At 38.1% G+C, this 17,859-nt stretch overlaps 1 protein-coding gene across 3 annotated transcripts in view; it reads right to left on the bottom strand.

The window, feature by feature from the left end:
* The window catches only part of GFRA1 (GDNF family receptor alpha 1), a 204,668-nt gene that overhangs the window by 34,478 nt on the left and 152,331 nt on the right, over positions 1-17,859 (bottom strand). For 2 of the 3 annotated variants that reach the window (XM_073354262.1, XM_073354260.1), the window contains exons 5-7: positions 16,494-16,603; positions 7,892-8,026; positions 3,811-3,989 (exon numbers count right to left, since the gene is read on the bottom strand). In XM_073354262.1, the coding sequence (XP_073210363.1) occupies positions 3,811-3,989; positions 7,892-8,026; positions 16,494-16,603 (424 nt within the window). The remainder of the gene's footprint in view (positions 1-3,810; positions 3,990-7,891; positions 8,027-16,493; positions 16,604-17,859) is intronic. The other variant, XM_073354261.1, reaches the window with a different exon arrangement.

Here is a 17,859-nt window from a genome sequence, read left to right as displayed (position 1 = left end):
AAGACATTGGGGGAAAGTGATTTAATACTAAATCTTGAGCAGACTCACAGCACCAATGGAGATATGCTGGGTGGAGTGCGAGGTACATTTCTGGATTGGAGTGCTGCTCGAGTGAACAGATGTCCTGATTTTATAGGGACAGTTCTGATATTCTGGACTTTGTCTCATGTAGGTGCCTATTATTCTTCTGCCCCCGGCCCGATTTTTCACATTTGCTAACTGATCACACCAAGGGCTGGAAACAGGTTATGCAGAAGAACTAGACTAGGTGCCAAAGATGGCAGTGAAAGAGAACTAAACACGGAGCAAAGCCACGAGAAAGCTTTTTTTAAGTATTATTTGAAAACAGTTTGTGCACACAAGGCTCCAGCTACTAATACTAACATTCTTTTTTCTTCTTTTCATGTGTTTTGTACACAATATTTTATGGCCTGATCCTTTGAGTGCTGAGCAACAATTATAAAGTGCTGAGCACTTTACATAGATCTAGCCACTGGTCACTTTTTTTTTTTTTTGCATGCATTGGGGAACTTCCCTAGAAGCAGGGTATATTGAAGTGCCTATAAGTATTGTTGAAGTCAGGCATCCACCTCATAAACATGAAGTACTGAGATAATTTTGGGACATAATAGAGTACATTATGCTAATAAAGTAATTCACTTGCAAACTAGCAGAAAACCTAAAGCAAAAGCTTCCATCAGAAGTCAACACTTCAGTATTTCAGTTTGAAAAAGAAATGACAAGAATATTATAATTCAAGAACCTGGAGAGTTTCTGTAAGTGGTAATTTTACATGAAGAACAATTTTAAAATGATATCACTCTCGCAAAAAATGATTTTAAACCTCCAACAAATATTTGAAGTAAATACTGACTTTAGATAAGCAGCAAGTATCAAATAGCTTGTTTAAACATCCCCAGCATTTCTAGCACCTTGAAAACGTGTGTGTACCAGAGATCATACAAATTGATTAAACCATTAATGTCTTTTCCATATGACCTCTTTGAAGAAGTCAGAAAAAATGTAGCAACAATAGTTCAGCCAGTGTCATTCTTGTTACTAATATGACTGCCAATTATTTCTGACATGGCAGTTTGGCAGGCTACCTAATGCCCTATATTCTACAACTTCAGGAGGTTAATACTTAGTCATTTCTATGACATTTTATACTAATCAATCCATTCCTCACCCCACCCCCCTTTGTGTTGTATAAAAAAACCCAACCCTGTACCTATCATGATCTGAAGACTTAACATCATCTGAATGATCATTTTCATTTTCGCTTAAAATGTAATTGTCTTGTTGTATTGATACTTTTGCCTTTAATTCTTCGTTTCATAATTTTTATGCTGTGTTCTCTTTTTTGGAAAAGAGTCTTTGATCTCCCACACGAAGACTATAACAAAGCCCCTTAGAGTGCTCTCAGTAGTACTAGTGCAGGTTCTGAAAATGTTACAAGGGAACACTCCTCATGGGAGGCGATCATACGGACAATACAGCTTGTCAAAATGTACTAAGAATGTCTCCACGAGCTTGGTTCCTTTATGATATTTTAGCGTTTAATTTTAAGTGTCATATTCAAAGTAGCACCACATTGTCTGACAAAGGTATGTTCAATAAAAACCAACAGAGTAACCTTCATTTGATTGCTTTAAACGTTCCATTATTAAATGCTTGGCTTCAGTTATGAGGCAAGGAAGGTGCTGATACTGGAATGTTACATCTCATAAAAGATAAAGCTGTTTGGTTCAGATAACTTCAGGTACTTCTGAAAACGGATATAGCTACATTCCTAAACACTAGCAGGTCAGTTCTGTGAGGTTGACTCTTCTCCACAGAGACATTTACGCCTATGTCACTCCTGACCTACTGTATCAGTGGTACTTGTGAAGTGAAGATATTGCCCCAAACAGTGCTGATTGACTGAGATGATAATGTGACTTTTAAAATGCTAGAGGACTGGGGCAGGGAGGGAGGGAAGACAGTGGAGGCTAATTCAGTTACTTGGAAAAACGGCTTGATTTTCAAACGTGTTGAACATTCAGAACTCCAACTGAAATCAATGGGATTTAAGATAGTCTGCCATTTCCAATCCAATATTTATTATGTGTACTTTGGTAGCACCGAGAGGCCCTGATCTGCTAGGGGCAGTACAAACAGGGAATATAGACATGATCCCTGCTCTAAGGAAGAAATACTCAGTTCATCAATGCAACTTATTAAATATAACATGAAGTGAATTAATGTTTTCTCCATGATTTTTTTGTTTTTAAACACAAGAATTCAGAGGTCCATTTTTTAATAGTTGTGTTTCTTTTTTAACATGAATATTTTTTTCAAATCAAGTCACTAATGCCTATGTAAATACATCCCTTGTTAATTAGCAATTACTTACAAAACTTGACTAATAATGAAAATAGATATGCAAAATCACAGTAAAAAGAAAAGAAGAGAAAGCAGTTATCACCGTCATTAACCCCAATATATCTTCCAAGTAAATGACACCTGTGCAATGTATTAGGTTTATATGAAATTTGCCCACTTGACATGCCAAATAAAGGGAGAAACTAAAAGGAATTGGTGATGGGGAAATGATTAGGAAAAATGAGGAAGCAGAATAAAGGCTGGAAAAATCTTGAGATATACAAATTGTCCCTGGAAATAAATGTGGACACTGATATTTTCTGACAGTAAGAATACAACAATCAAATATTTTATAAGTAAGAAAAATGTAAAAGCTATCTCACAGGGAAAGAATGACTTTCAGATCTTGGCTGGTTTAGACACAACAAATCCTGCATTTTGGCAAGGGGTTAGACTAGATGATCCTTGCGGTCCCTTCTAACCCCTATGATCAATAGTTTGGATGTCCAGTGTAAAACCAAATTCATGTCAGATAGAAACTTTAATAACAAAGCTGAAAGCAGTTAATTTGTGTAATATTGCTATTGTCCCACTATGAAGACAAAACTAAAAGTGGGCCAAGCAGATCTGTCCTTGAGCAAAGTCAGTATCTTTAAACAACCAGAAATCTTTATAATACAGGATTTCTAAAATCCTCTGGCTCAGAGATGTTTTCAGTTTAAATTTTCTTTCACCTCATGTTCTCCCCTGCCAAAATTCTGTGTTTTTTTCCTGCCCAAATTCTGTAATCTTCTGATAACTGCATTTATGGCCTTGGGCAAGTGTTTAGCCTCTTTAAAATTTAGATTCAATGCCACACCATGAATTGACTAACTGAAGCAGGACACTGGGCCCAGTTCAGAGGGGAGTGTGTAACCTAGATCATTTCCCCCTTTCCCATGTCAGTTATACCAATGTACATGCTTATGTTCACATTCACTTTTTAATCTAAATGAGTCTAAGTTGGTGTAACTAACATGATGAAGGGCCAAGAAGAAGATTCAAGGTACATTAGTTCACACTCAGTGGAACCTTTGAATTTGAATGATTGATTGCATCATCTCTATTTGGTCTATATTGGCTGGGTAGCAGGAATGCCAATTTCATATTCAAAGCTGCGGTTCCACTAAATAACTATGTCCTGTTCCTGGGTTACTGTACCAGTACAACCTATTCTTATTTATGTTTCTTATTTAAAATAAGAGTGTTTAACATATTACAAAATATGGGATAAATAACTTCAACATTAGAACCAACAGAGCAGAATACAGATTAATTCAAGCCTATCTGGGTATCTGCATATGCAGCAGGCAGGGGTGACAGATTCTATATCGATAACAATTTCCTTCTTTCCATTTTGCACATTTATATTGCTGTCTCGATGTAGCACTTACGAAACAATCTTACCTGCAGATTTGCACATGCTGGTAAATCATTGTGGGTGGATATTTCGTTGTTGGTGCTCTCTGAACCCATGTTTTTAAATCTGGAAGCTGTCGTAGTTGTTGCTGTGGTGGTTTGTACTGGTAGGATTGGCTGCCACACAGTCACATCTGTACCATTGCCGAAGGCTTGAATTGCATTTTCTGTAGAAAACAAGTATAGAGAAAATTCTGCATATAAACCAATGCCACAAACAGCAGAATTGGCATTAAAAATAACCTGATGCCATAGAACAGAAATAACTCCAAAAATGCTCTCCCATGCAAAATCTTGTCCTTGTTTGTTCAAACTCACGTATTTATATTGAAAAGCTAGTTTCAATTTATTTTGAATACATGTCAGAAATGTGAATTTTGGGGCCACAGGTTTATCTACTGCTAAATTCTCCCTGAAATATTTTCAGCCATTCTTTATGGAAGCTCAAAACCCTAAATCTTCTGTGAGCAAATTAGCATTCAAAAGCTTCAAAAAACTTAACTGGTGAGACTTAAAGTACAATATGTATGTTGTGTCCTAATTCTGATAAATTATGTTATGCAACAAGCCAAACATAAATAGCAAGCAATATATTGACTTATTTCCACAGCTTGCTTTTAAAACCAATGTTCCCATAAACAAGGGACTGTTTAACTAAGATGACCAGTTTCCAAACAAAATCTACAAAACAAAGTGAGAGAAGTGTGTTTAAACTAAAAGTTTAGAATATAAAGGTTAGAAAGTTTATCAATTTCATGGGATTAAAGAGTGTGTTTATGGCAAGGGTAAATTGGTTGTGTGTGGGTTTTTTTAATACAAATGAATAGAAAAACAGTTTTTAATCAGGTCCTTGGGGATTCAGCATGGATTTAGGGATTTCTTATTCCACCTCACTGTATAAGAAACCAAACAATTTCACATGGGACTTGAATGGGGAAGTTATTAACAATACTCTTCACTGGCATCCATCTCACTATAAAATAATTTACATTTAGCCCTCATCTTAGAAAGATGCAGTTTATTCTAGAATCTGATCTTAGCGTTCCACCAAACAGAGACTGATTCATAAAAAAGGCATTACAATTGGTTGGATTGATGGGGGGCAAAGTGAGAATAGTACAAAAGGATTTTCCTGTCCAGTATTCTCTCTTAAACAAGGTAAGCTGCAGTATTTTTCACACAGTAAATGTCATAGGAGACCAGACAATTACCTAAAGTAAGTAGTGCGCCAGCTTCTTGTTTTCAGTGCTGTAGGAGAAGCTACAGGAGAATATGGAGGCACCCTCTAGTTTTTAAAATAAAATTACTCTTATAATTTAAAATAAAATTATAATTCTTATAATTACTCTTATAACTCTCTCTTTTCTTTTTTCCTCCTTCTGTGTATCTATGTTTTTGTAACAATGTGCATGAATTTTATAACTATAACATAGCAGACGAACATAATAAGAGTAAGATGCCACGGCAAACGCTTAACTGCTCTAGTAGTTGGCTGACTGTTTCAATCATCTGTATTAACTCACTTTTGCTCTGTCTTTTCCCCTTGCTTACCAGTTCTTCCCCTCTACTCCGCTATCTGGTATGTATGCCCAAACCCTCCAAAACACTTATAGCGCTGGATAACCTGAGTCCCATTCAACCCAGTGCAATTATCCAGTGCACAAGTGTATGCAGGATCAAGGTCATAGTATGCAGAATAAGCAACACTGTGTGTATTAGAAGAACATTTAAAATATTAATAAAAATAAAGTTTAATAAAGGACTTTAGGATTTGAAATGGGCCAACCTCTTTTTAAAGGTGCCACAGTTGGGAGTTATAACAGAATTAAAGGAATACTGGTTGGGATTTCAAAATGTACTATCATTTAGGCCTTAGAAATGTGGGATTCTGGCTTTTTAAAGGCTGGCCATTTTCAGGTAAGGCCCAGATTCTGCAAACACACATGCAGTTTACTTTACACATGTGAGTATTTCTTTTTACTTCAGCAGGACTACTCACATTCATACAGTTATGCATGTGGTGTTTGAAGGACCAGGACCTATAATTCTTCATTTTCCAACAGCAGAATACATGTAAATAATACTATACTTAAAAATTAAAACTGATTTCTTTAGTCTCTGTTCTGAAACAAATGCTTTTTTCTCCCATGTTGAAAGGCCATTTATGAAAAGACACGAGAACACTTTTTCTCCCTCTGTGAAATGCTACTAAACCAGGAACACCTTTAATTTAAATTTTTTTCACAAAGAAGAGGTTTCCCTGTGAGGGTAAGTATAATTTTTCTCATAGTGACCTCTAATGTCACTGCTTTATTGTCATTAAACTTTTTATTCCAGCAGGGACAAAGGGATTGGTGTACACTTAAAGTCTAAAAGGAACTTGTAAAATGATAGTAATGACTAATGAACACACTTACAAATTAGCAAAATATGAAATGTTATAAAATATGAAATGTTATATGTGTGAGAGGCAGCTTGGAGAAAGTATGGATGCTATACAGTTCCCCTGTCTCGTTTAGAATCCCACTTGGAATTGATTGCTTAACCAATGATCTACATTAACCTTTCCTGACTAGCAATCCTTCCAAGGCTTTTAACAAATAGGGCTCAACCCTGTCATCGTTCTGCACACAGAACTGATGCTTAATGGAAGTATTTCATGTTGAGAGACTGTTGGGTAGAGGCAAAAGATAAAAATGGTCTTAGGGCAGTCAACACCTTTGATGGTGTGTAGAGTACTAACACTACATGCCCAGCTAGAATAGGTATAAATAAATAAATGCTCTAATAAATTGGTTAGTCTCTAAGGTGCCACAAGTCCTCCTTTTCTTTTTGCGAATACAGACTAACACGGCTGTTACTCTGAAACCTATAAATAACAGTGTATGCAATGAGGCACTGCTTAAGTGAGTAGCGTAGAGTACCCAGTGAATAGAGCAGAGTGCCCTATACATCTGAACACAAGGGTATACATCTTACACAGCTCTCCATATGTTCAAGCAGAGCCTCACTCATCCACGCTGCTATTTTTAGCACTGTAGTGTCCTGCTGCCTTCCCATCTCCAGAGCCTTTTCCCACTGCACTGAAAGAAGCAAGCAGTGGTGAAAGGCTCTGACGGGTGTAATACAGGTGGGGAAAGGCTCTGGCAGTGGGGAGCTTTTCACTGAGGCATGTAGCTACACATACCCTACAAACCACTGCAAGATTCTTAGAGACAAGGTCTTAGAGAAGTGCAAGGTCTCTGATAGCCCAGTGATGGAATTTCACTATCACTCCCCTATCCCCAACTAGAGAATGCCCTACTTCAGACCCACTGCTAATATAACTTTCTGTTTTTTTTTTTAAAAGAGGTGACCAAGTTTGTGTGCTGTATGACTCCCCTGACTACCTAAATATTGTATTGCCCTACATCAGCAATAAACCGTTTCTCTGAAATTCTGGTGTGCGCTCCCTATCATTGAGTTATAAGTGTGCTGGCAAAATGAAGTTTGGAAAGGAAGTCTACCAAAACTGACTTCTCAGAGGCCCTCAACTGGAAGTAAGTTGGGCTATTAAAACCATAATGTAACAATCTCAATTAAATTGCTGTATCAGGATCTCATTGTGAAAAAAATCATTTGAGAGAAGTTTGTGACCAAATTTCAAGTATCTGAGAGAGTACTGATAATAAAATCCCAATTCATGTATATCTGTATAAAACCCTTTTAGCCTATTTCTCACATTATACACAAGCCATTTAGATCTTGCAATTTTCTGGTAGAGACCTTCCTTGATGGCCACCCAAAATATAATCTGTTGGTAGATGAATTTTTCCACATTATGTAACACTATTATTTGGAATTATCTCCCACAATTTCTCATGTTTACAAGCTTGAACATCAGGTAGATTTGCTCAGCTACCTTTAGTTCTAGTTTCTAAACCTACTACATATCCAATCTATCAAAATGCATAGAAGTGGCCTTGAAGTATCACAATGTACTTAAAAACTAGGTGAAACAACCCCATACAGCACATGTTGCAACATGAATAAATGTATGTTTGAAGACATTTTATAATATTGTACTCACTAAGGCATGTATTGTCCTGGAAGAAATTCAGAAATTTCAAGCATTCTTCTATGTCGTTACCGCTGTTGCTGCAGTCACACCATGGGGCAACACTGAGACTGTTGGAGTCTATGTAGTTTGGTGTCATAACTGTGCCTATTAACAAAGAGCAACACACTGTACCATCAGTAATCTTTGTAATGTCCTACCCTTATATATATTACCCAAAGAAGTGACAAACATCATCTAGTGGAAGACAGAAACAGGGATGGATTAATATTAACACTAACACATAAACACTATAGGCCTGGTGCACAAGGCCCTAGCTCTCAGAATCATGTGTGGAGTGCAGAATCTCAGCTTTCATTTTTATTTTATTTTTAAAAAAAGATTCTAGCTGGTATGGTTGTGAAGAAATGTGTGAAAACTTGACTGTAGTGTAATTGATGCTGAGATGTCCACATGAGTTTGCAGACAGTCTGAAACAATAACTATGAGAGATCTGAACTTCCTCATACATCTCAATGGGGTGCTAACACCAAGACTCCACTGTTCTGAAAGGTTCTGCCCACAGTGTGGTAGGAGAGGAACACAGAAACAATATAATTAATCTTCATAACTAGCTAGAATTTATTTCCTGCAGCTTTCAATTTACTAATAACTCTGCTTTTAGTGTCAATGCCATTAGTGACTTGGATACTGTAGTGGGGTGTATGTTTATAAAAATCTGAGGATGATACCAAACTGGCCAAGGTAGCTAGTACTTTGGAGGACAGGATCAGAATTCACAATGACATTGACAAATTGGAAAATTGGTCTGAAATCAACAAGAGGAAATCTAATAAAAAGACAATTGCAAAGTACTATACTTAGGAAGGATAAATCAAATGGAGAACTATTAAATGGGGAATCACTGGCTAAATGGTAGTACTCCTGAAAAAGAGCTGGATTATAGTGGATCACAAATTGAACACGAGTCAACAGTGTGATGGAGTTGCAAAACAGGCTAATATAATTCTGGGGTGTAGTAATAGGAGTGTTGCATATACAACACGAGAGCTAACTGTCCCACTCTACTCAGCACTGGTGAGGCCTCAGCTGGAGTACTGTGTCCAGATCCTGGTGTCATATTCTAAGAAAGATGTGCACAAGTATTAGAGAGTCCAGGGGAGAGAATAAAAAATGATGAAAGGTTTAGAAAATCTGACCTATGAGGAAAGATAAAACTGTGCATGTTTAGTGTTGAAAAAAGAAAGACTGAGCAGGGAACCTAATAACAGTCTGACATGTTATTGACATAAGCTGGGACCGTATAGATCATTGTTGCAACCAAAGTCCTGTAGTGGAACCAAATCTTGTATAAAGGGGGTCAAATGAGGTGTCTAAGACAAGGTTATGGTTTGCTGATTATGATTATGTTGTCTATATGTGTGTATCATTTTTGTAGTTAAAGTTATGAATATTGGCTCTGTACTGTCTGTATTTCAAACTTGTGCTATGCTTCTGGGGAACACTCCAGACAAGTTGGTGTCAGCTCTGCCCAGCCTGCTTGATGGCCCATTAAGGACCATCAGCTATACAACTGACCCATTGAGAGAAGGCAGACACGCCTTGCGACTCAGCAGGTATGCAGGGACATGCCAATGGACAGAACTCTGAGATTTTTCCATGCCATGTGATGGACAGCTTGTCTTTGGAACAAAGAAAGAAAGACCACATGGCTAAAGAATATAAAAAAACTGCTGCAGCTCCTCCATCTGGTCTTAAGTCCTGCTTCTTACCTCTGGAGGAACTTTGCTACACTGAAGCTTTGAACGAAGGACTGTTGACCCATCCCAGCTGTGGATATACTCTAGAGACTTGATTTGAACCTGCAGTTTATTCTATCAGTGCTGCAAGCCTGAACCAAGAACTTTGCCAGCACTGTATGTAATTGATTCCATTTAACCAATTCTTGCTCTCATATATATCTTTTTCATTTTATGAATAAACCTTTAGATTTTAGATTCTAAAGGATTGGCAACAGCATGATTTGTGGGTAAGATCTGATTTGTATATTGACCTGGGTCTGGGGCTTGGTCCTTTGGGATTGAGAGAGCCTTTTTTCTTTTACTGGGGTATTGGTTTTCATGACCATTTGTCCCCATAACGAGTGGCACTGGTGATGATACTGGGAAACTGGAGTGTCTAAGGGAATTGTTTGTGTGACTTGTGGTTAGCCAGTAGGGTAGAACCAAAGTCTTCTCTGTTTGACTGGTTTGGTTTGCCTTGGTGTGCATAGAAACCCCAGCCTTGGCCTGTAACTGCCCTGCTTGAAGCAATTTGTCCTGAATTGGCACTCTCAGTTGGGTCCCAACAGAACCAGCATCGTTACACAGTCCTAAAATATGTTAAGGGCTATTATAAAGGCCAGTGATCAATTGTTCTCCAGGTCCACTGAAGATAGGACAAGAAGTTATTAATAACTCTGCAGCAAGGCAGATTTAGGTTAGTTATTAGGAAAACCTTTCTAACCATAAGAATAGTTAAGCACTGGACTAGGCTTCCAAAGGAGATTGCTGAATCCCCATAATTGGAGGTTTTTAGGAACAAGTTGGACAAAACACCTGTCAGGGATGGTCTAGCTATATTTGGTCCTGCCTCAGGGCAAGGGGCTGGACCAAATGACCTCTTGAGCAGCCCTAAATGTCTATGTTTTTATGACTGCATTTCTTAAACATTGCCAACAACCTATGATCATGTATCTGTGCTTCCATTTTAATTTTTTTTTTGCACAAATTATTGGATAAGTATTCTAATATTTACATTTCAGGCTCAGGTAAAGCAACAACTAAACCAAAATAAAGAATGCATTACATGTCCTAAAGGAAACACTGAAAATGCCCTCCATTGATCTAGATTATGCAGCCCTTATTCATTTTGGTGAGCACTTAGTTAAATGAGTAGACTCATTGAAGTCATTCCCAGTCTAAGTAAGCGTTCACAAACTTGAGTAAGGGTTGACCAATCATCCCCTTAATTATTTTAAATGGCTCATTCTTCAAGTATTTTTAAAAGTTTATATTCCCCTTCTGCTTTTAGTGAACTTGGTGTAAATCTGAAATAACTCCATTGATTCCAACCCCAAAAGTCAACAGAATTACTTTAGAATTGCACTAATGAGGGCAGCTGTTGGCTGAATAAGTTTTTCAGCACCTACATTCCACACCCAGTAGCCTGGAGATTTAGGGCAAACTTCTCTCTGCTCCCAACTAGAGCAAATGTATTGTCAGTGGTAGCCGGGCATGTGGAATGGATGAAGATACATATTAGAGACCCACAGTGCAGATTGAAAGAGCCAACTTGGTCCATAGAGCCTAGAATTTATAATCCTCAAAAAAAAGGGGGGCTGCCAAATACCACATCAATGTGTGCAGCACTATGTGAGTGCCTTTCAGTCACTCAGACATTGACAGGAATATTTAAATTGTTTCACAAATGAAATGGAAGACAAAGAAAAACAAACATTATAAGCGGTCTTAAAGAAATCCTGAAAGTTATGCAGAACTGAAGTTAGCTGCAAATGATAAGACTCACCCCCCCACACACCTTCTTTTTGAAGTTGAATGCAATCACTTTATCTACTCTCAATTTGTAACTAAAAGTTGTAGTGATAATTACCCAATGTCTACATAAAATCAGCATATGTGTAAGAACAACAAATTTTTTATGAAATGAAGGTGGGAATAGAGCAAAATCAGCAAATATCACTTGCACTATTTATGAAAATGTAACAGTAGATAAATAAGAATAGGAATGTTATTAAATTAAAATAAAGCAATGAAAAATATCTACCCATTATTTCTTTGATGATTTCAGCCCACTGTTTCAAATATGTGATATTTATGATCCGGAAAGAAGAAAGTAATGTAGAGAGAATATGAAAAACCAGAGTTTTTTAATGGAAAGAAAATAGACGAGTATCTGAAAAACTGATGATAAAAATACTTGATAAAGAAATAGAAACAATAGGGTATGAAGGAAGTTGGAAGGGCCACTAAGGTAAGACTTTCAAGAAGAAGAGGTAATAAGGCCATAAAAGTGGGTGTAAAGAGCAGGTGAAAGTGTAAAATGTGACAAGCTATGATCAGAGTCAGTGACTATAGGAAAAACAGGATGAGGAAGGTATACATACAGCATATACACTGTATATACTGGAAAAAACAGAGTGGCTGAAAAAGCAGCTAGCAGAAAATAAGTCTGTCATTCAAACCTGAGGGCAGATGTGAACCCAAGTAGATTATATGTTTGGTTTCCTGGGGTGGATTCCTTTATCCCCCGTGTGTGTGGAATTTTTTCTTTGTTGTAAGATGGCCTCTTGAAAATTCTGCTAAGGACATTAAGCCAGCAGGGTAATCATGGCAGTTGGGAGTAAAATAGGTCATAATAGCTCTGTTGTGGTCACTATGTCCAATTGTTGTATCATGTTATTTGGAGCAGGCATCAAAGTCATGCATTAGGCAGAGGCAAAACTGGCCTGAACCTCAGCATATCTTCCAGCTCGAATCAGAATATCTTTTAAGAATGAAAAAAAGTTTAACTAAGTTCCTCCAACCAAGGTGTGACCCTGAACATGTGAAATTTGACTACAGGAATTGGCCCAGGCTTAACAGAGATTGTTAAAATTGCTAAGCACGTATGCTTTACAACAGGACTGTCAGCAAGGTAGAAGGAAGAGAAGCTCAGCAAGAATGCAGAATGACAGGAGTCATTGGGCCCAGGCCAAAAGATCAGCTAATTGTAACAAGATCCAGAATTACGTGCTTGTGACTTCAGGCTCTCCTGTATACACACACTACTGCAACAATATCTGCACAAAATATGCCTTGTGAGGGATCATATGAAAGCTAACAACATGCTGGTTATTAATATCATTGTAAAATGCATGTGTTAACCTTATGTATGAAGTTATAAACTCCCTCTGTAAGATGTTACTAAAACATGTTTAAGACAAGACAGCCTAGGTAAAGGTGATACATAGGTCTGCCTGCCCAAGACAACAGAATATGGGTTTAACCTCGTTTTAAATATTAGCAGTAAACAAAGCTATCCAGCTAAACCAGCTGGGGTTATTTATCCTGTTCCTGAACTTGAGAGACAGAGAATTAACATGGCTCCTGCACCCCAAGGAATCACAGAAGACTGAATTCCCAAGAGGGCTTCCTGACTTGTACGACAAAGAAATCCCTTTTGGGATATAAGAAACAGAGAGAGACACCCCCACCCCCGCTTTGTCCTTCACCTTAACGAGACAAAGAAACCAAGTGGTTTGATTTCTGTGATGGGTCCTGGCAAACCCCACAAGTGAAAAGCTGGAAAGGAGACTGTGGGTGAGAGAGGCCATCTTGAACAAAACTGTATCTTGATAGATTAAGTTTTTGACTTTTAAATGCATGTTTCCACTTTTATTTGCTTGTAACCATCTCTACACTTAGCTCTTTTACTTGGTATCACTTAATCAATTCTCTTTTGTTAATAAACTTGTTTTACTTTTACTATAAACAAATTCTGTGCTGTGTTTGAGCAGAAGGGTGTATTTACCACAGTAAATGAACAAGCTGTGATGTACTGACTCTTTAACAGAACAGCCATCTTAGTATCTTCTGTGAATATACAGTGATAGGGGCCATACACTGCAGAGAAACATCTCTGAGGAGCTTGGGGGCAGGAATTTACTGATTCTGACCTGCAAGGCTGTCTTGCTCGTGAGGAAGACAGACTGCTGGGGCAGGAACTGATACAAAGTGCAACTGCCAACGAAACTCACTCTTGCTGAGGCAGAGAGCTAGCACAAGTGGCTCATAAGCAGCATGTTACAGTGGTGTAGTTGGCAGGATTTACACACAGTTTATTGGGTAACTGAGATTCACACTTCTAGCACTGATAAACTGGTTTTAAATTATTCATACGTAAGACAGTTAGGACCATGGTGAGAGAGGTAACGGAGTGGCTCTTAGCTCTGGGTATCCCTAGCAATATGTTACAGTGTTTGATCCTGCAATCCTCGTTCACTAACACAAAATCCTATGGAATTTCAGGGAGACATAAGGAAATTAAAAGGACAGGATGTGGAAAACAAATAAGGAAAAATGCTTCAGAAAATGTATGGAAAATCTTATATTGAATTCAATAGAGTTACACTTGTATGAAATCAGTGTGGGAGCAGAGACGGGACAGTGTGCTTAACTTAGGAATGACCAATATGTTGGGTTTCACATCTTTCTATCTCCAACCTTTTTTTACACCAAACAATCATGTCTTTTTTCTTTACAGGTTATCACTTTTTTTAAAAAAAACAAAACCCTGTATTTATTGATTTTCATTAGCTCCCACACAAAACCAAAAATCCCTTCCTCTAAAATATACTTTCAGACTGTGTATATCATACCAATACAATCCAAAACCACCACTCCATGCAACCTGTTTTCCATTTAACTGGTATAACATCTCACCTACTGCCAATAGACATGACTACGCTCATTTACACCAGCTTTCTTCTACTTCTAATTCCACTGACTTCAGTGGAGTTGCCTCTAGTTTTCATCAGTGTACATGAAAGCAGAGGCAGACCCACTGTACATTCCATAGAGAATCTTCATGCTCCTGAAACAAACAGTGCAGAGGTTACAAAACCTTGCTGCCATCTCTTTAGAATTGTATGCAACCTCTTATGAAGTAACTAAATGAAACAGCATTCTATTTTAATGAACAGTATTTTATCTTCACCATGCTAGCTGGAGATGCCTGGTATTTAGATGAACGAACCTGGAATAGCTTGCTACAAAGAGTTAACCAAAATGGGTCTGCTTCCCATATATTTTACAATATCAGTAGGACGACTCTGGCCCTGATTTTGATCTAATCTAGACTGCTGTAAATTTGGAGTTTCTGTACTGAAGCTAATGAATTTACTCCAGATCTACACTGGTCTGACTGAGATCAGAATCAGGATCTTGTTATTCCACAACAAGGAAGGTTTGTTTTAGTACATTCCTTTGTTTATCTGAACTACAGCTGAGAAGTGTAAACTGCTATAACACTGGTCAGTTCCGATCTTCATGCACGTGTCTGGGGGCTGTTAGGAGAGAAGAAGAATGTTTATTTTCCCCTTCAGAAGTTAGATCTCCTTTTGATTTCACTTCCTTAGGGACCCATTCCACATCCCTGGTGTCAGAAAGTGTTTATGCAGTGTTATACTATTCGTGCAATATCATTGCCTACAGGAACACAAAAGCACCTCTCTATATGAACTGGGTCATCCTTAAGGTTAAATTGCAAAATGGATCCAATAAAATCCTCTACAAAAGTCACTAGGCCCAGTAACAATTTGCCAACAGCTCTTATCCAGAGTTATCCATTAGTACAAGAATTACTCCTTGCCAGCAGCTACACCCTTAATTTCATTGACTGGATCTGATTTCTTCACTACTCAGTTCTTTGTTCTCGAATCAAATGAAGTTTTATCAGTCACTGCTCCCATGGCTTGCTTTCTGTATATTATTTTTTCTGATAAATCTTGGACTGCAGTCTTTAAAACTACCGTGCCTTTTCTTAGTAGTCACCAGGTATAATTTACCTTATTCATTTTAAGGACTTGCTTTTAATTTAATTTTCCAGCAAGATCAGACCATTCTGTACATGTTTTTGTTCTGGACGGTATTTCAGAAGACATTCATTTAACAGCAGGATCTGCTTCAGGGGTTCGGCTGGGGCCTTCACTCCTAACAAAAGGGGCTATGAATGCATCATGGCAGGTGCAGGCTGTGAGCTTGAAAAAAATCCCTTACCTAGTGACCATTTTTGTAATTTGTTTGTTTTACAGTCTTAACACTCCCCTTTTTCTTTATTGTCCAGCCATGACATGTCTGTGAAAAGTTCCCTTCCCCGAGATGAGTTCTCCCAATCAGGAATCAATCAGCATGGGTGGGATATGAAATTTGACTTGCATATAAGCGTCCCCAGGTTGAGAGTCAGGCAGGTAGCAGTGAGCAAAATGAATTATTGGAGAAGGAGAGGATTTCAGGAGATAAGTTCACCTCCACGGAGAGGCATCTCAGAAAACAGTTTGAAGGGCCATAGGAAGATCGTGAAAACTACAGCTGATGGAAGTGAAATGAGACTGATCTGGTCTATTGCTGCCTCATTTTTCAATTCATGGTAAGCGTTCCCTAAATATGTCAATACCACCTGATTTTCTAATAACAGCAAACACTGGCAAGTTTTAGTGTCACCTACTCTTTTTACTCTATTCACTTTTTTACTCAATGGGCCTGTCCAATATTGACCACTTTGTTTTCGAGCTTTACTTCTACTTGCTTCCATACCAATTTTCTTCACAGTCAAGCACATTTCTTTCCCTCATCCTCTGCCCTTCTTTTGCTTGCTACTATACAGCTTAATTTACTCCAGAAGAATCTTAGAGTCAAAACAAAGGGCTGCTGATTTAATTGGGGGATTCTGCCTACAATATCATGGTGTAATATTTAACTTTATTTTTTGTTTTCAGCAGGCCTTCAAGATGTCATTCTTTTGTTCCATTTGCAAGCAACACTCAGAGAGCACCCACTCCGCGCAAAGCTCTTACCAATAAGCCCCGAGTAAGCGAGGAGGCAGTCAGCATAGTTTTCCTTCAGACAGCTACTAATAGACCGTGACTCAGGCTGGCAGTTTGTGAAAAAATCTGCAAGGCGAGATCTGCAACATGGTAAGAAAAAAAATGCATATCTTTAAAAATCAAGCCTCCAGGCAGCCTTACCTTTTGCACTTTTCTTTTTTTGTCAATATTTCATCTTCTTAAATACATACATAGAACACATTTAAACTGGTAAGATTCCCTTTTTAAATATGTCCCTGTCTGCTTTTGGAGTGTAGATCTGAGAAGGGTTAAGGTATGCAGTCAGCGAAGGACACTGCATGCAGAAATATACACTTTATACCAAAATGAGTGCTCTGCATTTCCCACCAAACACAAGCAAACAAGAGAATCCATCATGAAAGGGTTCATGTTTTGTGATTCCGAACTCTGATTAGAGAGCAGGAGTATGACATCTGGAAGAAAATCTTGTATTAAGAGAACATAGTATCTGCTAGAACAAGTGGTTCATTGATTATGTATGGAGTAACAGTACTGGAGAAAACATTTTGCCCTTGTAAAATGTGCACTTTTCAGAAGTCTACTGGATTGAGCTGAGGGCTTAGAGTAAGGAAACCTGAGTTCTGTTCATAGACCTGCTACTGAACTACCATGAGACCCTCACTTTGCCACTCTGGGAGGGGAAGGATAGTCCACTGGGAGTTTCTTTGGTTATTACATATAAGGATATTTTTATAAATTATGTTTCAGGATATAGACTAAACTCTTGTGGGTAAGGAAAGCATACTGAGTCCGTGTGGCACAAAATCTTTACAATGTGGGCAGGGAACAAAGATTGTTCCACGAGTAGTATCTGGGTGTTAAAATACCTCCACAGATTTAAATGTCATTATTTATGTAAGTAGGCAAAACCCCCAAACAAAGGCTTTTTTTGAGCTGCAGGAGCACAGATTAGAGTCTTGAAAAACATTGGCAGGTGCCACAATGTTTAGAATAGTCCAGTTTTCCCTTGGACTACAAGGTGCATGGCTCCACAACTCACTTAACATGCTCTGTCATTGCCAAATGTTTTTAAGCTCCCATAACTAACCCCCTGGATGTAGCGACACTGGTCATTTACTGTACAGCCTGTTTAAAGAATTTATTTATTGTAGTAAACCGTTGAGGAGGCTCAGAAGTGCTCAACTGATCCCTAGTGCATACAGCTTGAATTCATGTTAATTTCTGGAGAATATTTGTGGTCATGAAAGTTAACAATCTAGAAGCATCGCACGTCTAAGTTTTCAAAGGCCAATTATAGTTCAGACAGCTGTGGTTCGAGCACCACTGCACTAGATTGCCAATAAATGTTCTCCCT

Source organism: Lepidochelys kempii, chromosome 7 (assembly GCF_965140265.1).
Source record: "Lepidochelys kempii isolate rLepKem1 chromosome 7, rLepKem1.hap2, whole genome shotgun sequence".
Lineage (NCBI taxonomy): Eukaryota > Metazoa > Chordata > Testudines > Cheloniidae > Lepidochelys > Lepidochelys kempii.
The sequence above is the reverse complement of the archived record's forward strand: the minus strand, read 5'-3'. Positions and strand labels throughout refer to the sequence as shown.